The following is a 27,866-nucleotide window of genomic DNA, read 5'->3' on the forward strand; positions in this document are numbered from 1 at the left end:
GGGAGTCCAGCTGCTGCTGCTGCCCCTCTTTGAGAAGATACAGCATATGGCCTCCTCTGTACACTGCCAGCTCTACTGACTCTGCCCACCTGGGGAATGGGTCAGCATGGCTGGTGTCCGACTCATGGGGTAGGTCTATACAGCAAGCAACTAGGCACCCGCAGCTGGACTGTGCCAGCAGACTTGGGCTCAGATTGCAGGGCTCTTTCATGTGGGCTTCGGTTGCAGCCTGGGCTCTAGGACCCTGCCAGCCCAAACCCAGGAATCTACACAGCAATGAAACAGCCTCACAGCTCGAGCCCAAGTCAGCAGGTACAGGCCAGCCACAGGTTTTTCTTTGCTGTGTAGCCATACCTATGGAGTCTTTGCACCCTCTCTCTGCAGGGCCAGGCACACTGTGAACCTTCATAACGATACATTTGTGTCACCACTTGTGATGATAAAGGACAAAAAGCCAAATTAGCAGAACTACATCCTGACAGCTTGGAGTCACTAAAAATGGTTTTGTTTGCATAATCCCTGCTTTCAAAATCAGCAATGTCTACAGCCTTCCACGTCTCACTCCCAAACAAAATCTTACCCACTCCCCTTCCCCACATCCAGCCCTCTTTCCTCCCATAATTTTTTGGGGGAAGGGGTGAAAAGATGGGTATTATAGCTGCTGGAGGGTGATTTGGTGGGCACTCACAGAGAATCTGTGCACTCGACATTTGCTGGGTCTCTTTAGAGAACAAAGATATATGCTGTGGAAGACAAGTGGAAGGATAAGGTATCCTATACTATCAATGAAAAAAATGGAACAGAGTTTGTTTCCTAGATGGAACCAGCTCTCTGTACAACAAAATATTTAAGCTAAGCAGAGGAATAGGTCATTTGAAGTACAGAAAGCCCCTTTGGCTTCTGGCCCAACCCTGTAGGGTCCTCATGTGACGGGGTGGACTTCCTGTTCAGGATGCCACCTGATATACTGGGGTCCCATTGAGCCCGCCTGTTCCACCAGCCTGGGCTTTTCCTCATCCTGTCTTTGCTGTGCCAGGCCCTCAAGCCTTCTCTAGCACACACACAGGTAAGGCCACACCCAGCTGCAGACACAGATTGAAATCAGCTCTGTGTGGGAAGATTCAGATCAGGGAGTTACCCAGCACTCCTGTGCACATCTCCTTTAGGGTGTAAATCCAGAATAATATTGTCTTGTGCTGATTAGAGAGATCTGTACAGCGCAAGCTCATAAAAATTATCCCCTCCCTCAATCTGGAGGGAGATATGCACAGCGTTTTGCCTCTCCTTCCCTAGATATGAATTGTACAAACTGGTTTATAGAAAACAAAGAAAAGTTTATTAACTACAAAAGACAGATTTTAAGTGATTATAAGGGACAGCAATCAGATGAAAGCAGATTACTGAGCAAATAAAACAAAACATGCAAACTAGTCTTAATACATTACAGAAACTGTCTACAAATAGTCATTTCTGACCCTAAATGTTGTTTTATACTGGTGGCAGAGTTTCTTGAAGGTAAACTTCACTGCTTGCAGCTTAAACTTCCAGATATACCCTTCTCAGGTTGACCTTTCTCAGCCTGGATCCCAGGCCTTCACCCCAGATCAGTTTTAGGTGTTTCCAGAAGTCATCCTGGGCAGGGATTATGTGAAGAACCGGCAACCCTGATTAACTCACTCTCCAGCCTTTAATAAAATCTTTTGTTTCCCAGTCAGACCCCTCTTAATGGAAAAACACTGAAAGCCCAAGATGGGGGTCTAGAATCAGGTGACACAATCACCTGACCCTGTAGTGTCAAAGCAGCAACTGGGGAAGCATCTCAAGAAGGTGGGAGATTAGTATCTTCAAAGACTTATTGTTCTTCCTAATGGCCCATTCAGGCTGATTGCCTACTGTCTGGTGGGCATTTCCCAGATGCAATCACTTTTGCAATTGATACAGTGTTTATGTTCCTAACTTTGGATACAGCCATGATACATGCATACAAATAGGATAATCGTATTGGATAAATCATAACCTTTTGACTGAATCTCACAAGACCCATTTTGCATCCAATACATCTTAGTTTTGCCATATTCATATCATAAGCATATTTCTATGAAGAATATGGGCGTGATGTGACACTCACTTTTTCCTATTTGGTTCCATAGCATATGTCCTCTCTCCTTTGGCCCCATGCATGCTCTGCGTTCCGGCCTGCCTTGCAAGCAACACCACCATTCAGTTATCTCTAGAAAGATCTGAGCTAAACAAAGCCAAGTGGTCTGTGAGTGCTTTCCAGCAACCACATAGTTTCTGTTGATGTACTTTCCTTTAGTGTTTAAGTTACTGTAGACCAACAGAACAAAGATATCTTGGGGATATCAATAGCTGTTGCATTTTTAAAACAGCAACCCTCAGGGCAGGCAGGCAAAGAGAAATTGCCTGATGCCTGTCATTGTGGGCGTGAGAGCTGAAGGTTTATATAAGAGCATGAATTGGGCCAAGTTTGATATTCATTGGGAGACCTGCAGCTGATACCTTATGCAGGTGCTGCTTCTTTGACTATGGAAGTGGATTGGTTTTGCTGCCGGCCATGTTAGCACGGCTTAAGTCCAGCACCAGCATGCATGCTACACCTGACAGCTGTAGCAGTGCATTGAAAGGAGGCCAAGCTAATCACTGTCTTTCCTGGCAAATACCTTCATTCAGTGGCGCCACCTGAGGAAGTTACTCATTAACGCTATCTGAGCAATTAGCTTAACTGCCAATGGTAACCTGGCTGAAATAAATTGAGAGACTCAGATGTTTGATTCAGAGAAGACCCTGAATGTTTGCTAACTTATTGAGAATGATCTGTAGTTTTGATTCTTTCAGCCCCCACCAGTCTGCCCCTCCTCATCCTCCTCTTCCCCCTCAGACTCTTCAAGCTATTGAGTCCCTGATCCTTCCTTTGTCCCTCCTCCAAGATCAGCTCTCTGGCTTGTTCCGCAGACTCTCAATACTTCTCTTTCCTTCCCTGACTTCCAACGGCCTTGACCCCAAAAGGTTCCATGTTCATGGTGCTATCCTGCCAAGTTCATTCCATCTTCTCAGTAGGTCTGGCAGCCTCTGCTGAGCTGCTTGTTATTGTCAGGTCTCTCTCTCTCCGGCTCTGCTAGATCAAAGATAACTCAGAAGTTATCACACCCCAGAGAAAGATAAAATGTGAAGACAACATCTGCCTTAGTAGAGGCTTCCAGAGCTGCTGAGATCCTGCATTGGTTTTGCAGGATCATTGCCAAAGGCAGGGGAGGCAACTGGGAATCAGAGCAAGATGGAGAAGGGGGGAGTACTTAACCAAATGTATCTGACCTTCAAATAGTGCCGGTTTGTATCCGCGTCTGGCCTGAGCAGGAATCTGCTTGGTTTCCAATGAAGTGTGCTGCATCCTGCCTGTCCCGAAACTCACCCTGCCTAAAACTTACCCATTCTATTCCAATCCCTTCCTCTTTGTTGCCTGTGTTCAAAGTGAAACTTGCCAATGACTGTAGTGCGTTTCACTTTGCAGATAGGGGTTGGGGCAGTAAATGAGGGTGAAAAATAGTCACTGATTCAGAGCAATCTTAATTGCCCTGACTGATCTGGGTTCAGTACAATAACATATGCTTTAAGGCAGCCAAATGCAGGGACATACCTTAAGGAGCAGAGAACATAAACCATGTTTACAGAATGGGGAGCTTATTTTGGAAAGCAGTGACTCTGGAAAGGACTTAGGGGTCATTGCAGACAATCAGCTGACCATGAGCTCCCGATGCGATCCTGTGTCTCAAAGGGCTTCTGCAGTCCTCCAGTGTGTAAATGAGAATGTCAGGAAGATGATGTAACTTGCTCATGTGGCATTGGTGAGTCCATTGCGGCAATACTGTGTTCCATTCTGGTGTCCATGCTTGAAAAAAGATGGTGAAAAATTGGAGATGTACTACACGAAGGATTCAAGGTCTGGAAAATCTGCTTTAGGATGAGAGAATTAAGGAGGTCCATCCATGTACCATATTGAAGAGAAGGTTGAGAGGGGACTTGATAACAACCTGTAAGTACCTACAAAGGAAGAGCACACCTGATTTCAAGAGCCTCCTAAATTTAGCATAACAAAATCCAATGGCTGGAAGTTGAGGTTAGAAAAACTGAAATTGGAAATCAGATACAACTTTCTGTCAGCGAGGGAAATTAACCACTGGTTCATTTTGCGAAGGAAAGTGGTAAATTTATCATTATTTGCAATCTTTTTAAATTGAGCCTGCATCTCTGCTCTAATTTGATCACAAGTTTATGGGCTTGATAGTGTTCACCTGTGAAATGGAATAATTGCCTTCTCCTCAGGAATTACTGGTGAAATTCTACAGCCTGTGCTTTGATCTCTTCTGCCTTAAAATGTGTGACTCAGACTGCCGATAATGCTCTGGAGCAATCAGGAAAGAGAAAGGGAGGAAAAGTAAGGCAAGAAGAAACAGGAGAGAAGAAGATGAGGAAGAGAGCAGCAAATTGCAAGGGAACAGAAGGGGAAGAGAGAAATGGGTGGAGAGTAAAGCAATCGATAGTAGGAAGGGATGATAGAGGAGGAAGGATAGTCTAGTGAACAGAGCACTGGACTTGGACTCAGGAATGTTAGGTCCAATTCTTGTGTGACCTTGGGCAAGTCACTTAGTCTCTCTGTACCTCAGATCCCCATCTGTTCACTGAGGGTAATAGCAGTGCCCTGCCTCAAAGGGGTTTTGTGAGGGTAAAATCCCTTAATGGTCGGGAGTGTCTCAGCTGCTATGGTGATGAGGGTGATATAAGTACCTAAACAGATGCTCCAGTTTGTCAGTAAAACAAAAACAACAGGGAAGAATGCTATGTACTCCAGCAGATAAAAGAGGAATTAAAACACTTGGAATAAATGGGTGGGGAATAAGTGACCTCTTATTTTTGTGGAAATGAACGTGTTTTAGAGTCAGTGGCAGCCATCTACCCTGGTCTCTAATTGCAGTATCCTCTCCTTGGTTCTGTCCTTGCTTTCCCTGCAAAAGTTAGGCATGTTCCTCTTTTATTGGAAACAAGCCCATTCTCATCTATTCTGGGGCAGATCACTGCGGAGCATGGGTCTGTTCTTTTTTTTTAAACGAGCTTCTCTCCTATCCCTACTTTAAATAAATGTGCATTAGATAATGAAATTTAAGCTCCCCAATGCAAATCATGTATTCCCTCATGAGTAGTTGTTTTTGCCTCCTGATTTTTGCATTTTATACAGTCTGGGTACCATAATTGCAGCTCCTTCTGTGTTAGAAATAGCTTTCATATAAACAGGTTTCAGAGTAGCAGCCATGTTAGTCTGTATTCGCAAAAATAAAAGGAGTACTTGTGGCACCTTAGAGACTAACAAATTTATTTGAGCATAAGCTTTTGTGAGCTACAGCTCACTTCATTGGATGCATTTGGTGGAAAATTACGGAGGGGAGATTGATATACACACAAAGAGAACATGAAACAATGGGTTTTATCATACACACTGTAAGGAGAGTGATCACTTAAGATGAGCCATCACCAGCAGCAGGGGGGGAAGGAGGAAAACCTTTCATGGTGACAAGCAAGGTAGGCTATTTCCAGCAGTTAACAAGAACATCTGAGGAACAATGGGGGGTGGGGTGGGGGAGAAATAACATGGGGAAATAGTTTTACTTTGTGTAATGACTCATCCATTCCCAGTCTCTATTCAAGCCTAAGTTAATTGTATCCAGTTTGCAAATTAATTCCAATTCAGCAGTCTCTCATTGGAGTCTGTTTTTGAAGTTTTTTTGTTGAAGGATAGCCACCCTCAGGTCTGTAATCGAGTGACTGGAGAGATTGAAGTGTTCTCCAACTGGTTTTTGAATGTTATAATTCTTGACATCTGATTTGTGTCCATTTATTCTTTTACGTAGAGACTGTCCAGTTTGACCAATGTACATGGCAGAGGGGCATTGCTGGCACAAGATGGCATATATCACATTGGTAGATGCGCAGGTGAACGAGCCTCTGATAGTGTGGCTGATGTGATTAGGCCCTATGATGGTGTCCCCTGAATAGATATGTGGACAGAGTTGGCAACGGGCTTTGTTGCAAGGATAGGTTCCTGGGTTAGTGGTTCTGTTGTGTGGTGTATACCGTTTGAATTTCTGAATGCAAGTGCTGCTGAGATGATGTGAACGTCACTGCAGAACCTCCGGTACAACCACACTGGAGGATTGCATCTTACTTTACAAATGGCAAATGCAGTTTGTTTTCCTGAGAGGTGGGTTTCGTGAATGTCTGCAAGTTCAGGACATATGCCTTTAGGACTCTGTTTCACTCCACCTTTCATAGAACGGGAATACAAGCATAGATGTGCCTTGTGAGACTATAAAATTGAGAAAATCTTTAGAACATATATGGGTGTAATCAGGAAAAAAAATTAATTCTGAAAGTGCTGTAATTTGCACAGGGTATGTGAGCACTGACAGCATGATTTAACATGACGTAACAGCCACACAAATACCATGAAAGGCTAACCAGAGTGGGCTGGATTTTCCTCTCAATTAAACTCGTAGTCTCAAAGTGAATTGGGTCTCACAGCTATGTAGGAGAGCAGAATTTAGCCCCTACCGTCATTCATTTCTTTGCAAAAAATTAGTATGTTGAAAGGTTTCTTGAGTCCTGTGCATGTACTAGTATCTTCTTCCGCTTAAGAGAGAACATATTCATTGCCTGAATGGTGTATGTATGTAATATACTGCAGGAATATCCAAACAATTACTGGGTGATGGCCTTACTGCAGAGTTTACCCAAAGATAAAGGTATTAGCCTGCTCATTATAATTGGGGCATTTCCATTCCCTTCTTTTGGCCATATAAGGGAAAAGATTCACAGTGCACAATGTGCACTTTAATGGGAACCTGCCACAAAGAGACAGTTTCAACCTGTCCCCATGAATTACTAGTTCCCAGCAAACTATGATTCCGTGGCATAATTCCTTCCCTGTTCAGACAGAATCAGTCGGGGGGTGGAGTTCAGCAGCCCATAGCCCCCAAAGCAGAGTTTTTGGAGGATAGTAAAAATCATTTTCAAAAGGGTGGCCTTTTTTTTTTTTTTTTTTTTTTTTTTGGCAATGGCAGTTTGCTTAGACGACCCTCCCTACCCCACCTTTTGCAATCAGATCCTCATGGACGGACCTTTGCACTCTCATGTAGTTCCATTGATATCAGTGGGTCCTTACAGGAGTCTGCCTGTAAAGATCTGGTGGTTTTGTTTACATGTAATGCAGGGCAGACTGTTTCCACCTAGTACCATGAAGCCCAAATCCTGGTCAATGCTATACGAATATGTATATTTTACAATAATCAAAGTTGCTCCTCTAAGTGTTTAATTGTAGCCGCAGCCACTATTCTAATTTGCACTTAGCTATTTTGCAGAAGCAAAATTGGGATGTAAATGGAGTTCCCCAAAAGCGTGACTAGCCTAGATGAAAATATCAAACTCAACACACCAGTGATTTTTAAAAGCACAAAAAGCCCATGTTATTTTAGGAGTGAAAGTGCAAATAGGCAAATTGCTACAAAACTCATTTTTAAAAACTCAGTGGCAATGTGGTTTTTCATTAATCTGTTAATCTTTTTCCTTTAAGCTTGTCATGAGTCCTGCTCTGCATGCTGGGGGTCTGCTGAGAACAACTGCTTGGCCTGCAAGGATGGGTCTCACGTTTTAAATGCCGGGCTCTGTGTGGTCAGCTGTGGTCACGGGTTTTATATGAAGAATGGAATCTGCAATGGTAAATCCCTGTTTCTCTTTTTCTCTGACACGAACTTTGCACATGCATGACAGAAGGGAATCAATATGTTGTGTAGCCAGCCAGCAAATGTGATTGTAGATATATATCTGAGAGACCAAACACACCTATTCCATAAATATTTAGCGAGAAATGCTGCTACTTGTTTATAAGATTTACTAGCTCATTTAAAATTATCAGATGCTGAAAGGTTTAAGGCTGTTTTGTTCACTGAGCAGCATGAAAGCAAAAATGAGATGATCCTTCGGGCTTGACAAATCCACTTGACTGTGGAAAGAGCAACGACCTTTGCCAGCAGATTGCTTGACGATGTGCAGTAATCCACAGCTCGGTGACTAAACAATGCCTGCAGCACGGGGGAATCTTTTGGAGGACAGAGAGAAAGAGAAGGAAAGGGGGCAATGAATATAAGTTTTTAGAGACTGGTAGAGCTGGGCAGATAATGGGGAAAAAATGTAGGAGTTGCCAAAGTGGATCAGATCCAAGGTCCATCTAGTGTACTAACCTGTCTCTGACAGTGGTCGCTAACTGCTGCTTCAGAGGAGGTGAGACAAACCCTTCAGTAGGCGGATATGGGATAATCTGCCCTTCCTAAGAGTTTCTGATGTCCCATCTACCTGAACGAAATTGGCACTGGGGAGATTACGTGGTGGTTGTTGCACTCTACAAATCCCAAAAGTAAGCGTGCTGCCTCAGCTAACCCGGGAACTCACAAAGTGAGATGAACGGGGGAATACTCACGTACGTGAGGAGCTTGCTCTGCATCGATGTCGTTCGTCGTCATTCGTGTTGTGCAAAGCACCGTCGCATCACATCGCAATGAATGGTAAAATCACAACACGCAGGAGTCGCTGTCCAGCTATCTTCTGCCACGTTTCACGGTCTTCATGCAGCCTTAAGAAGTGCACCATACTGCCTCCCATCCAGCCGGCCACATTGTCAAACCACGCTCGCTGTGGGTGTCCCCTTCCGCTGGCATTTGACACCAATCGCTGCAAACCTTGCTCTGACAATATTCCTCTGCTCATCCAACTCACGGGTCCCGCAAACTCTAATTATTCTCGTCTGATAGTCTTCACGATATCAGCTATCGCTCCATTTATGCTGTAAATTCGGGTGATTACCTCCTTGTTAGTCAAGTGGGAGATACAGCTAATGCGCCGCTGTCACCGGTAGCATTTCAATTCAAAGGCAGAAAGCCTCTTCAGTGTCTGTTGTCTTAGCATCCGTATCTCACGCACACACAGGCAAGAGACTGCAGCAATGTCATTTTATACTTCATGGTAATACCTTTGCATGTCTAGTTGGCAGCTGGTATCAAGTGGAGTGCCCCAAGGGTCAGTCCTCGGGCCGGTTTTGTTCAATATCTTCATAAATGATCTGGAGGATGGTGTGGATTGCACCCTCAGCAAGTTTGCAGATGACACTAAACTGGGAGGAGAGGTAGATACGCTGGAGGGTAGGGATGGATACAGAGGGTCCTAGACAAATTAGAGGATTGGACCAAAAGAAATCTGATGAGGTTCAACAAGAACAAGTGCAGAGTCCTGCACTTAGGACGGAAGAATCCCATGCACCACTACAGACTAGGGACCGAATGGTTCGGCAGCAGTTCTGCAGAAAAGGACCTAGGGGTTACAGTGGACTAGAAGCTGGATATGAGTCAACAGTGTGCCCTTGTTGCCAAGAAGGCCAATGGCATTTTGGGATGTATAAGTAGGGGCATTGCCAGCAGATTGAGGGATGTTATCGTTCCCCTCTATTCGACATTGGTGAGGCCTCATCTGGAGTGCTGTGTCCAGTTTTGGGCCCCACACTACAAGAAGGATGTGGAAAAATTGGAAAGAGTCCAGTGGAGGGCAACAAAAATGATTAGAGGACTGGAACACATGACTTATGAGGAGAGACTGAGGGAACTGTTTAGTCTGCGGAAAAGAAGAATGAGGGGGGATTTGATAGCTGCTTTCAACTACCTGAAAGGGGGTTCCAAAGAGGATGGATCTGGACTGTTCTCAGTGGTAGCAGATAACAGAACAAGGAGTAATGGTCTCAAGTTGCAGTGGGGGAGGTTTAGGTTGAATATTAGGAAAAACTTTTTCACTAGGAGGGTGGTGAAACACTGGAATGCGTTACCTACGCGGGTGATGGAATCTCCTTCCTTAGAAGTTAGCCCTGGCTGGGATGATTTAGCTGGGGATTGGTCCTGCTTTGAGCGGGGGGTTGACCTAGATGACCTCCTGAGGTGCCTTCCAACCCTGATATTCTATGATTCCAGATGTGGTTGAATGTTGCTAGAGCAGCAGTCATGAATCCAGTTCTATGTCTGGGGTCTCTAAGAGTTCGGCATCCCTTATCGTCACACTACCCAGCTCTTTGGAGTGCTCAACACACTCCAGTGCCTCCTCAGATGTGGGTAGAAATATCTTCGCCTTTTCAACAGACTTAGATGTCACCATTGCTCTTGTCTTTTCCTTTGATCTCTGTATATCTAATTTCTCTGCTTCCCTCGCTGACCTTTCTAGAAATTTTTGCACCTCTTCTTGTGACCATCCAATCAGGTCAATATCAATATCACTGACGAAACACAGATAATTAATTGTTTGTCCACTTGTACACCCTCCTGTAGGTTTCCATCACTGGCTCTTCTTACAATTTCTTCAAGATAACGGTTGAAAAGGGTCAGAAATAACATGCAGCCTTGCCTGACTCCTATCCTCAGGTCAAACCAACTGCTTTGCTCATACCCCGCAAACACTGAAGCCTTTGCACTGCTGTAGAGCTTTTGTATCCGCCGTATTACATTTTCACCAACTCCGAGTGGCCGCAGGATTGTCCAAAGAGGCTTATGCCATCTACTTCAGCAAAATCCATGAGGATATGGATCACCTTCCCGCCATTTCCTAGCACTAGCTAGCCTAGCACTAGATTGAATATTTGCTCCACTGTGTCTCTTTGGGTCTAAACCCAGCTTGTTCTTCAGCCAGAAAGTTCTGTCTCTTGGGCTTTCTCTTCAGGATGGTGCTCAGTATTATTTTGCTAGGGTATATCAATAATGAGATTGTGGAAATTATTGCACAAACAGCCAGGTTCCTGTTTTTATGAACAGGAACTATCAGGGACTGTGTCCAAGTCTTGATCCATATTCCAGACTCCCAAATCATGAGCTTATGGGATGCGTGACTGAGTGTCTCTCCATCACTTTTAATTGATTCTGCTCGTATGTTATCTCTGTTGTTACACCTCTCCAGATGTCTTTAGTAATACTTACGGTTATGAAGAAAACCCTCCGAATGCAAACTGATGTCTGCTGCATTCAGAAAATGTGAAAGAGGGTGGTGACCTTTTCCCCCTTACATTCATCTCGATGGGGTGTTAACTCTCAAGTCTCTCTCTGATGGAAAATGAAAATTGTATACATTGCTAAGAATTTATCTGGGCCGGGAGCAGATGGGACATGAGCCTTTTTTTTTCAAATCTACAATTCCTGAGAAGAGGAGCTTTAGGATTTTCGGAGTCTCCAGAGGCCATGTCTCACTAATTCTTTACTGACAATTTTCCACTGTTGCTGTAATAGGAGTGCATCTCCACTGGTGGTAGCAGTAGTGAGAGCACTAGTGCAGAGCAGCTGCTGCTGTTTCTACTATGGTGTCATTCTGAATTCCACCAGTTCTTTAGGGCAATTAGAGATCTGTTCTGACTTCTTTCATACATGTTACTAGGCATGCAGTGAAAGGCAAAAGGAAGGGTTTGATTTACTGTAACATTTGAAAGTGTCTCCAACACAAGGAAGGAGCTGGGCATGACTATATTTTGCTATATTGTATACATACAACCAGATTGGGAATACCGCTGTTCCTTTCATAATGGTGCATTTCATTAATGATCTGTCCTCTTGGCAGCTTGTGACCACTCCTGTGAAATATGTTATTCAGACCAACCCAGATGTTTAACCTGTGCTTCAGATAAGATGTTACACAGTGGGAAATGCATTTCAGAATGCCCTGGTGGGTATTACACAGACAACACTCAGAGATGCAGAGGTAAGAGGCAATTCTGCTTGGCACTTGTTGCGTGACCTTTCTGATGACTTTCAAGGCACGTTCTGAAGCTCATCTTCTTTTGCGAGTGGGTGGGGTACAGAATTGTTTGAGGAGACAGGGGGTTTGAGTTTTTAAGTCATTCAGTTAACTCGGGGTGGATTATTTTAAATGATCTCCTTTGCAAAGTGTTTTGAGATCTATGAGTGAAAAGCACTATGCAAGAGGGAATTATTTTTCTTATTATTTATTATCCTCACTGTTATTACTTTAACATGTGACCGAATACTGTGGATGTGTGCAGAGTGAGAGATGACTTGGTTGGCAGCATGGTACAGTAACCAGCAGCATGACTACAAGCAGATTAAGTATGCTATTCCACTTATATGCTCTCTATTTCTCCACCAGCTTGTCACAATTCTTGTGCCAGTTGTATTGGACCATTAGCTACCCAATGCACTTCCTGTTCCCTTTCTCTGGGATTGCGCCAGGGCCAGTGTCTGCCTGCCTGCGGAGAGGGCTTTTATCACGATCACAATGTTTGCAAAGGTAAACTATGTATTTTGAACCAGATCCTCAGTAAAATGTAAATCAGTCAAATTCCATTAGCTGATTTAGAGCAGCTGAGATTCTGCCCCATTATCGTATACTGAAGTAAGGTGAGGTGTGTGAAATTCCCACTTTTTGCTTCATTTTTCCTGCACAACAAACACACACAACTGATTATTTTTTTATTTTTTAAACAATAGGCCAACATGACAATGTTTCCTATATTTTTCTAATGACATTTAACTGTGCATACAATTTTATATTAAAATTCAGTGGATTTGCTCATACAAAAGTTAATTTCCCCTGGGCTGCAAAGGAAAGTATGAACATTCAGGGGACTCAGTTTACACTTCTCATAAACCCTTCAAAACCATCCTTTTCCCCTCCTCCCTGTCTCTCCTCAGCTTCCCCAACAACATAGTGTTGGTTTATGCAGCTCTACAGGTAAAAGGAAAATTGAGTTGCCTAAAACACCAAGCTGCAGTGTTCTCCCCTTTAGGATTTTGAAAAAAAATAGATTTTATTTTTTAATTGGGAAAAGATGTCAAATCGGTTATCACCATTTCATTATATAAAACAAAGCATCCCACTGGATTGTGGAATAGCCTCCCAAAGGAAGCTGCACATACCCCATAAGTTAACTCATTTAAAATTATCTGGTGGGATTTTCAGATGCATTGGCCTAAGTCTGCTCCTCTGGAAATGGGTGATAAAACTCCCATTCACTTCAAAGGGAGTCAAATTTGGCAGGCGCTTGAGAGAAACCCATCCACGTGTAATGCTTGACGAATCTCCTTTAAGGAGCAATCCAACACTCCGAGGTGGCTGAAGAAAATGATTTATCTATTTTTTTCCCACCAGCTCTCATTTTTATGACAGGATTCTATGGTTTGCCTTCAGATTATCCGGCTTCTGTCAATTTAAGGATGATGTCCTTTGATCCATGACTTCATATTCCATTGCTCTTGTATAGGTTGCCATCCATCTTGCCATGCCTGTGTGGGGCCAGAGAACTCTCACTGCACCCAGTGCAGGAAGCCAGAGGACGTATTGCAGCCTGGACAGCTCCTCGAGGGAGCACCGTATGGCATTTGCCTTTCTCAGTGCAAAGCCCGATTCTACCTCGAGAACACCAGAGTGTGCAGAGGTGAGGAAAAGAGTTGACCAAATGATACTTAAGTGCTTTCAACGTACGTGCCAGTTTTCATTAGGTTTTAAATACAGTACTGGGAATGACTGATGGTGTGTGTGTGTGATACGGGATGTGCTTGTGACATGCTACAAGCTATTGTCTGGTTTATGGCACCAATAAGTTATTGACCTGAAACGTGTAGCGTTTCATAACCTAAATGTGCTCAGCTGATGTTTGTCCTGAACGCTGGTGTTTTTGAGAGAAAATATCATTTTAAAAATGTGTAAGATTCTAGCAGGTCCGGGTACGTTTTTATGGCTCCTAGAGTAGGTCTGCATTGGTGTTCCCGCTCCATTGAACGCAATGGTAGGAGTTTCTCCAGTGACTTCAACTGGAGCAGGAGCAAGCTCCAAGTGCGGAAATTCTTGCAGGGGTTGCAGAAAATGTTTAGTTGTCTTGCTTGTCCCTGAAGCAGTTTAACAGGAGTGCTGCTTTTGTAAAGAACTGTTTGAGCAAGTCTGCACCCAGCACACCTTTCAGCCATGGCTATCTTAATGCATTCTGGGTATCCTGACGGACCTATCCCATAATGCCCAGCACTGTGACTGGGAACAGAGACTTTTAGGTAAACTCCAAACAGAAGGCCTTACATTGTGGAATGACATTAGGAGGACAGGCTGAAGTGATACAGGTGGAATGCTTGTGGCTTCCCAGCCATGCTGAGAGGAAACCATTGTAGATTGCACTGGGTCAGCCAAACCCAGACTATAAGAGTGCTAGTCTGGATGTTGCAACCAGCTAGTAGAACCAATGGCTGTATAAAGCTTGGGACAGCTTTGCAAGCAGGTACATGGCACAGTTTGCTACAACAACTTTTCACGCAGTGCAGGCAGGGCCGGTGAAAAGTTTTCTGTGGAAACCTGGAACCAGCTCAGCCCACCTTCAGACTTAGGCTATGTGTACACTGGAGCAGGGGGTGGACTTTCCAGGTAGGCACATACTCACTAGCTAGTGTGCTAACAGCAGTAGCGTAGCTGCAGCAGTGCAAGCAGTGGGATGGGCTAGCCACTCGAGTACAATCCCCTCTGAAACCCTCGGGACATACTCAGGACAGCTAGCCTCTCCCACTGCCCCTGCATATGCTGTTAGTTCTAGAGTGCTGGCTTGATCAGAATTAGCGCAGGCATGACATCGCCAATCAAAGTCCGAAGTGAGATGGTACTTTACAAATGACAGCTCTGCAGAAAGAGTCCCATGAGCCCCTACACAGAATGAGCATTCTCATAGGCTAGATACTCTATTCGTCTAATTTGAGTGCTTCCCCCATACGCGCTTTGTGTTTGCTGGTAATGACTGTAACATAAAACTTATCTAGTGTATTCGTTTCACAGAAATTTGCTGGAGGGTCATTTCTTGCCTTAGAGGTGCTTAAAAGAGAAAAACACATTGTTAACTCAAGATCGTTCTGCAAAACAATCAGCTGTACAGGCTGTAACAGGTATAGTGCTCTGGTTCTCCTCTCAAAGGCGTCAGCGTCAGGTTTGTATCCATCTTACAGTCAGCTGAACAGGCGCCAAACAAAAGGAATTTGCACGTATGTAGATTTAAGCGATTAAGAGGCAAGCAAGAGAAGAGAACATCTCTTGATTGTCCTAAGTGTTTTCTGTGCCAGCCTCAAATCCATAATTCAATCACTCTTGACATTTTTCTTCAAGTAACATTCCAGTCATTGTTTTCAGCGCAATTGCAGGTGCGTGGGGATGGATAACAAGAACTTGTTGTTTTTCTTGATTCTTAAATTTCTAGAGGCGGATCTTCAGCAGGTGCAAATTGTCATCGCGCCATTTAAGTCCATAGAGCTATGGCAATACATCAGCAAAGGGTCTGCTGCAGAGCAGGCTGGAATATTTCTAAGAAACAATTTCATTGGAAGATGCCAATTTTAGAACCTGGCACGTTACACCGAAGCATCTTGGGTTCAATGAACTTGCCATGACAAAGGCTGCCAGGGCCCACAGCGTGGGGAAAGCACTGGCCTTACAGGGCTCCTAGACTCGCTGCCATGAAGCCGAGAGCCCCAGCTCTCACTGGGGCTTGGCTCTAAAAGTAACTTGATGGAAGTTGCTTATTCACCCTTCTAGCAATGCAAACTCTGCAATTGATGTGAACAAATGCCTATAAATAGGCAAAATTTGCATTTACTGTTTGAGAGGTCAGGCTTGAAAGTTTTCTCCATACAGGTTTGGATTTCTCAAGTATCCACGGAAACATTCCTGTACATAATCTGAAACTCTTGAAATTTCCCTGACAACATTGGGTCAAATTGATCCCTGGTCTAACTCTCTTGATTTCAGTGGAATTAGCTACACCAGAGGCTGTGTGCTCCAGTGGTCAGGATCCCTGGGTGCTGCTCCTAGCTCTGCTACTGACCCACTGAGTGACCTTGGGCAAGTTCCTTCACCTCCTGGTGCCTGTTTCCTCCCATCCTTTGTCCGTCTTGTCAGTTTAGACTGTAAGCTCTTAGAAACAGTCCCTGCCTGCCCCAGACTTTGTGTTCTGCAGCACGGGTTCTCAACCTTTTTCTCTCTGAGGCCCCCCTTGACTTGCTATAAAAACTCCAGGGCCCAGTGGGAGTCGGGAGGCCTTGGGGTAGGGGCCTTGGGCTTAGGTGTAGTTTGACTTCTATTTTGGCGTGGAAGGTGCCAGAAGGGCTCGAGCCAGGTCCGCATGGTGGGATCCAGGAGGGAGCGCCACCTCCACCCCCTGACTCACCTCAGCAGGCCACTCAGCCTGTCCGGGGTAGCTCAGGGTGCAGGCAGGGGGTATCTAGGGGCTGTGCGTGGGCAGGGGGTAGCTCAGGGTGCAGGGAGGGGGTAGCTAGGGGCTGTGTGCGGGCAGGGGGTAGCTCAGGGTGCAGGGAGGGGGTAGCCTAGGGGCTTTGTGCGGGCAGGGGGGTTGCTCAGGGTGCAGACACTTGTTACCTAGGGGCTGTGTGTGGGCAGGGGGTACCTAGGGGCTGTGCACGGGCAGGGGGTAGCTCAGGGTGCAGGCAGGTGGTACCTACGGGCTGTGTGCGGGCAGGGGGTAGCTCAGGGTATAGGCAGGGGGCACCTAGGGGCCGTGTGCGGGCAGTGGGTATCTCAGGGTGCAGGCAGGGGGTACCTAGGGGCTGTGCGCGGGCAGGGGGTAGCTCAGGGTGCAGGGAGGGGGTAGCTCAGGGAGCAGGCAGGGGGTAGCTAGGGGCTGTGCATGGGCAGGGGGTAGCTCAGCGTGCAGGGAGAGGGGTACTAAGTGCTGTGTGCTGGGAAGGCTCCCCTGTGGACCCTGTTCTCGGAGGGATCTGCCAGGGAGCCGGGTCTCTGCCCCCAGGTGGCTCTTACTGGCTGCCTCTTCAGGAGCAAATGGGGCTGGGAGCTGAGGAGCAGCTTCGACTCTGGGCACCAGAAGGAGAGGAGGGAACGCTGCTGCTGCCTGCTCCATGGCACCAGCCAAAGCAGCAGATGCCCCACACTGCCCGACTCTGGCTTCCCACCTCTGACCTAGCCAACGGGAGGGGAGAGGAGAGGAGATGCGGGGAGTTGTGGAACTGCCCTCGGTAGTGCCATGCTCTTGCGTTGCAGCTTGGGGACGGAGGGGTAATGCCCTCCATGTCCCCAACTCTGCCCATGGGCTCAGGGCTTCTGCCCCACAGGGAGCACCAGGGCTCATGGCTTCAGCCCCACGCCTCCCGGCTTCAGTTCCGCAGAGGGTGCTAGGCATCGGGGCTTCAGCGATCGGGGCTTCAGCCCCACAGGGGGCACCGAGGATCAAGGCTTCAGCCCCACTGGAGTGCTGGGGATCAGGGCTTCAGCCCCACACCTCGTGGGTTTAGCCCTGTGGGGAGCGCTGAGGATTGGGGCTTCAGCCCCACAGGAGGTGCCCGGGGATTGGTCTCTGGATTTCAGCTGCGGGACCCCACAGCCCGCTTGAAAGGGCTCGCAGATCCACAGGGGGCTTTGGACCCACGGTTGAGAAGCTCTGTTGTACAGTGCCTAAAACAATGGGGCTCGGATCTCCGCTGGGTCCTGTAGTCTCTGCTCTAATACAAATGGATAACAATAAGCAGAGTTGCAGTTGGCCTGTTTTGGGGTGCAAAAGCATAGAATCATTGATTGTGCATGTGGCAGTGATTTATTTCAGCTCTCTCTCACACTCTTATTTCAGGCTGGACAGTCCTGTTAATCAGGGCTGATTTCCCTTATTAGCTGAGAAGTCAAGTGACTAGTCCTCAATAGAGCTGTTGCTGCTGCCACAGAATGGTGCTGGGGCAAGGCCACAGAATGTAGAGACAGGGAAGGCCGACACAAGTATGTGGACCGACAGTGACAGATGATTTCCCAGTGTGCTGCTCCTATGGAAGGGCAGAAGCCCGCTGCTATTCCAGGGAGGATGGGGAAGGTATAAGACCATTTCTACACTAGCACTTACGTCGGCAAAACTTTTTGTCACTCGGGTGTGAAAAAACACACCCCTGACCAACATCTTTGTGTGTGTGTACAGCGCTGTGTCGGCGGGAGATGCTCTCCTGGCGACAGAGCTATGGCCGTTCGTTGAGCTGGTTGTGTTGTGCCGATGGGAGAGCTCTCTGTCGCTGGCGTTACGTGGCTGTGCGAGCGCTCTAAGTCTTGCAGTGGCACCGCTGTGGCGATACAGCGGTGGCGCTGTAAGCTTTTAAGTGTAGACCTGGCCTAAGATAGCAGCTTGCATCCAATTCTTCCGTTCTCAGAACGCAAGCATGATCTTTGTGAGAGAGGCGGGTTAAATGGAGTTTCTCGTGGTTGCTCTTTGTATAAATATTCCTGGAAGACAACATTTGTACCCTTGCCTGTATTATGGCCTCTCACTGGCAGAGAAGCCTGTCGAGTATGTGGCTTATTGCCTTAGGGGAAAAGGTAAGCTAGCAGGTGAATGAAACATCTTAGTCCAGGACAGCAACAGCAAACACAGCTGGAAACCAATTTGTCTTCCTCTTTGATTTCTTTCCTTTTCCTGTAGAGTGCCACTCCTCATGCTCAGCCTGCACAGGGAGAGCTCCCCACAACTGCACGGCCTGCTCCTCCCCCCGTGTCCTACATGATGGCAAGTGTTTATCCGAGTGCCCGGAAGGATTGTACAGCCAGAATGCTGTTTGCCACTGTGAGTACATCGCAGAGAGACCTACAGTATATACTGCTGCATCTTACTGCTTGAACATTTCAATGCAATTAGACACGCTGTCAGGTTATTGGAGGTTATTCAGTAATTTCAGGAGAGACTCATATGGTCCAGCTTCAGCAACTGGATTATTTTACCAGAGAGAGAGAGATGTTAAATAAAAAATTATAACCCGCTCTGCTCTACTGGATTAGAGTGAAAATATATTGCATTTTACTGCAATAGGCTGCGTTGGTGTTCTTAGCCAACATACCATGGGGGAAGAGTTCTTTAACATACTGTGTAGTGCTTAAGCAGGATTCTGCATTCAGAAGGGCTGGTTTTACTAAGTCAGTATTGTCCAGTGGATAGAGCATTGCAAGACTGTGGCCTTAGTCCCTGCTCTGAAGATCTTACAGTTTAAATGCATAACAGAAACAGTAGAGTCAAGGACCAAGCTAGGCTGTCCATTGATGCTCTCATGTACCCGGGTGCCACTCTCTTAGGGCTGGTGCTGATGTCACTGGGTGCAACTCCACTAACTAAAGTGGATTTGTGCCGGAGCTGTATTTGGCTTAATGACGTCAGTGGGAGTTGTGCATGTGAGTACGAATGGGACTCAGGCTGTCATGCAGATGTTACCTCCAATAGACTTAAATAAGGATATGAAAACAAAATTGGATTGAGCTGGGGAGGGGAAGCAGTGGACTTAACTGGGTTGTCTTTCTTTCCAGCCATCAGGGCTCCGGGTAACATATTTTCTAGTTACACAGAATGCTCCAGAACATCTTTAAAGAAACCATCAAATGCTCTGTGTCTAGGCATTATGTAGCCGGAAATAGTTTTCTGCCTTTCGAAACGAATAATTTTGTATTTGAGATGAGGAAACAGATCTCTTGTTTTTATAGCATTTGTTTGTGATCTTAGGGACATATGAAGTATGCTAATCTAAGTCTTCAACAAAGCTCCCATTTAATTTCCATGGGCGTTTGTGTGTATGGATCAAGAGCACTGTCTAGTTTGTGCATCCACAGACAGCAAAGAATTACCATTCTATTTTAATAATGGAAAATAAGCATGACAATAGACAGCTAGATTTTTTTTAAGAACCTTTGAATGGTTTATGCTCAATGGTTCAAAAGGCTAGAAAAACACATTGTCACTGCGAATTAGATTATTTTTAATCTGTAGTTTACTATAGCACTGGGTTTATGAGGAGGAGAAATTATGCAATTGCGTGAGAAAACACATAATTCTAAGTGGGTGTACTTTAATTCTAAGTGAGTGTACTTACCGGACTAGGAAAGGGTGTTGTATTTCTGACGTGTGCATCAGCTGCAGTATAATTATGACTTATAAGCTTCTTCAGCCAATCAGTTTTCATCCAAGTCGTTTAATCTAATATAATCAGATTACCAGAATCAGTCACTCTGTGGCTGAATGGCACAATGAATTCCTATGTACCCATTGAGCCAGAATCTGGGGATTTGGTGCAATCTTTCGTTATTAGCTGCTGACCCTAGGAAGATGCAGGGAGGGGAGGGCAAGGTTTGAAATGTGATATGTCCCTCAGACTTCGTATCAAGGTCATCAACTGGTTTTATCAGATTGCAGCCATTGTCCATAAATGTGTACTGGGCTAGATATTTTCAAAAATGATACTAAATTTCTTCAATGAACTGGTTACCGTTGGGTAGGAGGCCTCCAAATTGGAGAAATGAAGTTCCTCTGAGATCCCATGTTCTATTTATTGGATTTTAGCCAAGAAATACTCTATAAAGATGACAGGTTTCAGAGTAGCAGCCGTGTTAGTCTGTATTCGCAAAAAGAAAAGGAGTACTTGTGGCACCTTAGAGACTAACAAATTTATTTGAGCATAAGCTTTCGTGAGCTACAGCTCACTTCATCGGATGCATTTTCCACCAAAGGTGCCACAAGTACTCCTTTTCTTTCTATAAAGATGTTTATTGGGCAAGTGATTACAAAAATTACATTGATTTTGGTGTTCTGTACTGCCACTGAGGAGATCTTGGCTCATGGCTAACTGTACGTTGCATTGAAATGTGTCTGATCCTGGGATGGTGGTATTGTGTAAGTGGCAAACATAAACATAAAGAAAATTACCTCATCTCACACCTTGCCAACATAGAACATCTGTAACTTTTAAACAGGCACAAGCAATAATGTTAACATAACCTGTGTCGACCCGATGTTTACAGTGTTTAAAATGTTTCATTCCAGCCTCTGAATAATAATGGTCAGGAGGCCCAATCAGAAATAGGTGATGATGACCTTTCAAGGCTAGAAGAAGGAGCTTTATATTATATGAAATGGGAGATTCCTAGCTTGCCATTAGAGATCCAGCAATTATTTCTAATCTGGGGAGGTCCTGCGATGTTGTTACACTTCTGAAGTTGCATACTTTTATTCAGGGGAATTTTTAGAGGTTTTTACACATCATTACTCTCAGTATTTATTTTTTTTTAATTTCCTTCAGAGGTTTGCACAGTTGGAATCCTGGTAATAAGACTCTTGGCTTTGTACGTAGAAGGATGCAAACCATTGTCTTGATCAAAATATTTTAGAGCACTCTTCATCTCTTTCTGGAGTAGTTTTACTGTAAAGTATGTAGCATGGTATTTAGGTTTTATTGAGGTGAGTTTGGGGGACACTTCCTTTAAATCACTCCTGGCTTCCCCATTCATGAGTAATGTGGCCATCCCAAATTCATACTAATAAAACTTTTATACCATGCCATCATGATCCTTTATCTCTCCCCTGTCTCTTGCTGTGCATGCGCGTGGGTGTGTGTGCGTGCATGCGTGTATGTGTGTGTGTGTGTGTGTATATATACACACACACACAGGCTGGCAGATCTCTATATTTTATATGGATTTCGATCTTGATTTATGCAGAGGACAAGCACAAAGGTCTTTAATTTCCTGCTGCTTGCCCCTTGTCAAGCCAAAAGAGGAGAGGGTGTAAAATCCTTCCAGATCAGAATTTGCTAGTCACTTACACCGTGGTAGCAATTTACACCTCCATTGCAGAGGTGTAAATAATGACACAAGGAGCTGGCAATGGAAAATTAGGCCCTATGATTCTCCCTCTGTGTGTGTGTGTGTGTGTGTGTGTTTTGCTGAGGTACTGATTATCTTAACAGCGAGTGTTGTTTTCTCATGCAGCCTGCCATCCATCCTGCAAAAAGTGCAAAGGTCCTTCAGACTCTGACTGCATAATCTGCCATCCCCATGCAACCCTTGTGAGTGGCAAGTGCAGGACCAGCTGCAAGGAGGAGCAGTACCTGAACCTTGTGGGATATTGTGTTGGTAAGTGAGAGGAGGAAATGGCACAGTCTGTACAGACTTCTGGCCATTCTTCAATAGTAACCAGATATTTCAGTGTACAACTGTAACATAAGAGTCAAAATGATAGTTATTGATAAAATAATATGACTAAAAAGTACTGCTAAACCACTAGACATACCATATGGCACGACCACTTACCACTGCGATTTTATTTCTCTTCGAGCTGTGTGAGGCCAATTGCAAACTATAGAAATACAGAGGTTTTCAGCTCTACCACCCTTCCAGCACAAGGGACCCTGAGTTTAAGCTGCACAGATGGTGGAAGCCCATGGGTGCTGACTCGTGCTTTTTCCTGAAGAGGTTGGTGGGATGCAGTCTTCTACGGCGGGTCAAAAGCCACTCTGAGGCAGGGAGTTAGAGGAGAACTTGGGCAAATGAACCCACACCTGAGTTCCTCTTCTGTTCCCTTTGAGTTCTCTAGCCCCAGCCCCAGTATATGCAGTTATTCCATGTGCAGCCCCAAAAGGGGAGATGGGCCGATTCTGATCATCCAATGGACAGTCTTAAAAAACCCCACACAAACCAATCCCTAGCCCCCTGCTGCTAGTTGGTGTGAGTCAACAGGGACAAGAGATCTCTGATAGTTTTGATCTCTGTGGAGAATGGAAGGGGGTTCTCATCACTGATCATGAGAGAGGGAGGTGCGGGGTGACTGTCCTTCCTGGCTTGTTGCCGCTTATTTTGGGGAGGATTGGGCTTATGTCTGGAAAGTGGTACAATGCAATATTATGAAAAGCAGTAGAGTGTTCACACAGTTAATGGTATCGTAACAAATCAGCTCTTATTTAACAGCTGCTGCTAGAGTATAATACAGATCTCAACTCTGCTTTGTTCAGTGATTGTTGATCTTCTTCAGAGGGTTATAAGCAGCTGGAACTTGTGCAATTTTGTGGACAGTTCAGTTAAGGCAGTCAGACCATTGGATCACCTGCTGTTCCAGGCGAAGCTCTGGAATGGGGCTGCCAGTCATGGCAGTCAGCTGTCTTTGGGTCTGTGGCCCCTCATGGGGAATAGCCTGCCACTTAAGACACTGGACATGCTGTGTTTATCCTCTAAGGTCATTGCCCTGAACTCAATTACCATACCAGGAAGGGCACTGTCACAAGCTTCACACCAGAGAAAGACGCAATCATAGGTGGTCATAATGCCTGAAGGGGCCTTCGGCAGCTGTTGACAAGAGATTGGTATCCCTGGAGAATCAGGAACAGCGTGGTGGGCCAGCAGCCAGGAAAGCTGCTTTACTGTGGCATAGATCTTCAGAAAGATGAATTAAAAACCCATCCCATGATTCTGAGAAACAGCTTATCGGGCCTTACAGAAATATTGGCATAGCTGGGTTTGATCTGTGCGCTTTTGAGGGATAGGAGGATTTATTCAGAGGTTACTCTCTGTGGGTACTGTATACATGCACTTCAGCCTATCATCAGAAGCCACTAATTGCATTTACCTGTTTAAAAAAGAAAAATCTAATTTAATCCATCATGCAGGCAAGGATAAACATATTCTGGGAACAGTTCCAGTCACTTCTGAGCTATATTGCTTCTATTTATTTATTTTAGTTTATCAAAGAAAAGATACAGCTTGTGAGCCCTATGGCAGCACTGAGAGGTTCCAAGAAAGATAAATGATCTGAAGAAAAGAGGGGGGAAAAATGCACTAGACATAATAAGTAAATCTATTCAAGGACTATCACTCTCAAGTTAGTCCTGACTCCCCACTCCCACCCACCGCCAACATAGACTTCTTTTTTTTCCCCCCTTCCCTCCCCAATATAAGATTTGTTTCTTTGATCTCAACTTCCAGGACTTCCTTTTTTTTTTTTTTTTTTTTTTTTAAAGGAGATATATTATTTTGCCTGTCCACCGCAGTAATGGGAAAGGAAGGAACAATATAGCTAAAGAGGGGAGAAATGTCCAAAATGTATTCTGCAGTTCTCTGATTGTACACAAAGCAGGGTTACTTACTAATGTATAGAAAGGAGGAGACATGAGTTGTGATTTTGTTTAGCTAATGCCTGCGGCCGAATGATTACAGTGAATGACACATATGAAAATAATTCAGCATTTCAAAGAGTTAAAAGCTACATTGGATAATGGGGTGGCGAGTATTTCTGGATGACACCAAGCTGGGAGGAGTTGCAAGAACTCTGGAGGACAGGATTAGAATTTAAAATGACCTGGATAAATTGGAGAATTGATCTGAAATCAACCATATGAAATTCAAGGAAGATAACTGCAAAGTACTTCACTTGGGAAGGAAAAATGAAATGCACAATTACAAAACAGGGAATAACTGGCCAGGTGGTAATGCTGTTGAAAAGGATCTGGGAGTTATAGTGGATCACAAATCGAATATAGTCAACCACGTGTTGCAGTTGTGAAAAAGGCTAATATCATTCTGGGGTGTATTAACAAGAGTGTCATATGTTAGACACAGGAGGTAATTGCGCTGCTCTACTTGGCACTGGTGTGGCCTCAGCTGGAGAACTGTGTCCAATCCTGGGTATTACACTTTAGAAAGGATGTGGACAAACTGGAGAGAGTCCAGAAAAGAGCAACAAAAATGAAAAAAAAAAAGCTTTAGAAAACCTGACCTGTGAGAAAGCATTAGGAACACTGGGCATGTTTAGTCTTGAGAAAAGAAAACTGAGTGAGGGGAGGGAGAGAACTTGATAAGTCTTCAAATATGATAAGGACTGTTATAAAGACGACGGTGATCAGTTGTTCTCATCCATTGAAGGTAGGACAAGAAGTAGTGGGCTTAATCTGCAGCAAGGGAGATTTAGGTTAGATATTAGGAAAAACTTTCCAACTGTAAGGGTTGTTCAGTACTGGAATAGGCTTCCAAGGGAAGTTGTGGAATTCCCATCGTTAGAGGTTTTTAAGAACAGATCAGACAAACAGATGGTCTTGGTCAAGATGGTCTAGGTTTATTTGATCCTGCCTCTGCACAAGGGGCTGGACTTGATGAGCTCTCTAGGTCCTTTCCAGCCCTACATTTCTATAACTTCTGTGATTTCTCTGTAAAGTTTCAGAGGATGTAAAAATGTGCTTGTTTGTAACAGAATATTACTCCAGCTCACTGGCCTGATTCACTACTTTGTTGATTTAATTGGAGTTACATCACTGTAGAACTGGTGTAACACAATGGCGAATCTGCTCCGTTGTGTTTGCTTGTGGTCTGGGTCTTCATTGTATGTAAAAGTGTGCCTTTTGTGGTGGTTGAATGCTTTTTCTTTTGAAACCAGTTTGAAGCATTAATTACTTATTTAGGTCCCCAATCCTACGTAGGGATCTGCTACCACAGATTCCAGTGTCCCTCTGGCTAGCTGATTCTGTTATAGGATTAGCACATTAGAAAGGTCATGAATGTGTTATGCTTTGTAGCTCTATGCAGAGAAATCCTTTATTTCCTCCACTTTATTTTTCCATTACTTTTCATTGTGTTCCCTCTAGCAGATCCCCTTTGAATTGCCATTCCTAGCTGTAAGATTTACTGGAAAGAATTAGTAATATTTATCATGTCAGGGTTAGTCTTGGGACTGATTTTCTTTGCCTCTGGTTTGTGTGTATGTTTTAATTGCTCACTGTCATCTCTGTAAGTTTGGTAAAATCTTCTAGGATGATAAGCACACTGTTATTTTCATGTCCTTGGGCCCTGCATGGCTTGGATTTGGCCTGCAGACTCTTTATTATTGGCAATGATGCACAAGCCCGAAAGAACCCTGCTTAGTTTTCAGAGCTTAGGCTGTATATGAAACACCAGCAGTTGGAAGGACCATCATTTTCCTTCTAAACAAAGCCAAGTTTGATCTGGAAATCACTGAAGGAACAAGCATTGGCCCCCCACAGTGCTGTTTTTACAGAATCACTTCTCAGTAGAACCACTCTTCACAGGCCTTATTCAAACCCACTGAGGTCAAAGAGTTTCAGTGGCCTTTGGCTCAAGCCCTAGAGTAGGAGGGAAGGCTTAATAGTTACAGTACAGCAAAGAGGGGATGGAGATCTCAGTTTTGTTTCCAGCTCTCTTCATCCATCACGATTGCTTGTTGTTCCAGTCCCTCCCTGACCCTGGGGGCAGAATTTTGTCAGGACTTAAAGGGTGCACTGTGCATTGGAGCCTGATCTTGTACTTTTTCTATCCACGGGGAGAAAATCTTTTATGAACGATGGAGAAAGCCAGCTGTTCAGTGAAACTATTAACTTCTAATAAATTTTATTGTTGCGTTTGTTAATAATATCAATAAAATAGTGTTATGCTTAACACGGTCAAAAATGCACTTCAGTTATCACAAGAGGAAAAAATGCTCAGATATCTTGAAGTGGAAGTGGGTTTTCAAACTCTTGTCCAAGGTATCCAAAGCCTCTGTGAAAAAGCTTCCGAGGAATGTACATGTTACCCGGGGGCTGTGTGAGGCAATGCCAGTATGCTGGGCTGAGACTCCTGAGATGTTGTGTGGGCAAATCAGTTTCCCTGTCTGTAAAATGGGGATAATGATCCTGATTTCCTTTATAAGAAGCTTTGAGATCAATTGGTGAAAAGCGCCATATAAGAGTTAGGAATCATTTTCAAGTGTATGTTTGGATTTTTAGCTGTTTCCAATCTAGTTTTAGGTGTCTTCATCTTAGGTGGTGTTTTCATCTTTTCAAAATTTGACAAAGATTACTTGACATTTTCCAACTACTAGTAAAGGTTTTTGTTCAACTTCATAAACTTTGGGAACCAATTACTTGAAAAGTTTTGCCTTCACTAAAATTACTGTCCTTTCCACCAAATGCATCCGATGAAGTGAGCTGTAGCTCACGAAAGCTTGTGCTCTAATAAATTTGTTAGTCTCTAAGGTGCCACAAGTACTCCTTTTCTTTTTGCGAATACAGACTAACATGGCTGCTACTCTGAAACCTGTCCTTCTGGTGAAATCCCACCTTCTCCTTTACTTGTGGGAAAGAAACTCTTCAGAGTTTCTTCAGATTTCTTCAAGAGTATTCTCAAGTACTTAACTGAAGACCCATGAGAAAATCACAGGAAAATCTGAGGTCTCACATGGTGAAAGAGCCTGAGAATTCAGAGATGAGGCTCACCTGGGCATTTTGCTAACATATAAACCTCCAGCCATCAAAGGCTTCTGAGAAGAACTGATAGAGAAGGTGACTGACATGGTGATGGAATTCAAGACAGCTCTTGATCTTGATCGCCTCAGTTTCCACAGGGATGACATCTCGTAATCAATAACTCCAAACCTCCTAGTTAAGGTTTCCATTTTGGCATTCTCACAGGTATTCTTCAGATCCACACATACAGTTGCTCACCCCCCCCCCCCCCCAACTGGATCCTCAGGCTGGATGTGGACATAAGGACCCAGGTTCTTGGCTGGTGTAAATTGGGATGCCAATTTATACCAGCTGAGGATCTAGGTGAAGAAACGCAAGTACCACCTCCCTGCTTTGGTCTGGGCTGTTTTGTCTCATGCCCCATTCCTATGGAATTCCTCTCCTCAATGTGTTCAGAGATGCTCCTGCTCTTTGTGGTAATGTAAGCATTTCTCTATGAGACTGCCAAGGTCCAATTAACTTTATAAGGAGCTGAGTGTGTTTGTTTATGGGAGAATGCCCCCTTCAGCATTTTCAAGAGTAAGGTAAAAAGTTTTTTGTTTTTAGATGACCTTCTGACTAAACTCTATTGACTTTTCTCTTTGGATTCATTGTAAGTTGCCGTGGGAAGTTTACATGATGACATGCCTGTGAATTACATGGTATTAGATTATTGATTTAATATAATGTCCTGTTCTTATCCCCATATTCTCTGTT

The 27,866-nt window shown here is 44.6% G+C and overlaps 1 protein-coding gene across 1 annotated transcript in view; it reads left to right on the forward strand.

Annotated features, from left to right (window-relative positions):
• The window catches only part of FRAS1 (Fraser extracellular matrix complex subunit 1), a 302,180-nt gene that overhangs the window by 155,221 nt on the left and 119,093 nt on the right, over positions 1 to 27,866 (forward strand). The window contains 6 exon segments of the mRNA XM_038399497.2: positions 7,640 to 7,783; positions 11,701 to 11,841; positions 12,247 to 12,387; positions 13,361 to 13,534; positions 18,554 to 18,694; positions 21,877 to 22,020. Of these exon segments, the coding sequence (XP_038255425.1) occupies positions 7,640 to 7,783; positions 11,701 to 11,841; positions 12,247 to 12,387; positions 13,361 to 13,534; positions 18,554 to 18,694; positions 21,877 to 22,020 (885 nt within the window).

Source organism: Dermochelys coriacea, chromosome 4 (genome assembly GCF_009764565.3).
Source record: "Dermochelys coriacea isolate rDerCor1 chromosome 4, rDerCor1.pri.v4, whole genome shotgun sequence".
Taxonomy (NCBI): Eukaryota; Metazoa; Chordata; order Testudines; family Dermochelyidae; genus Dermochelys; species Dermochelys coriacea.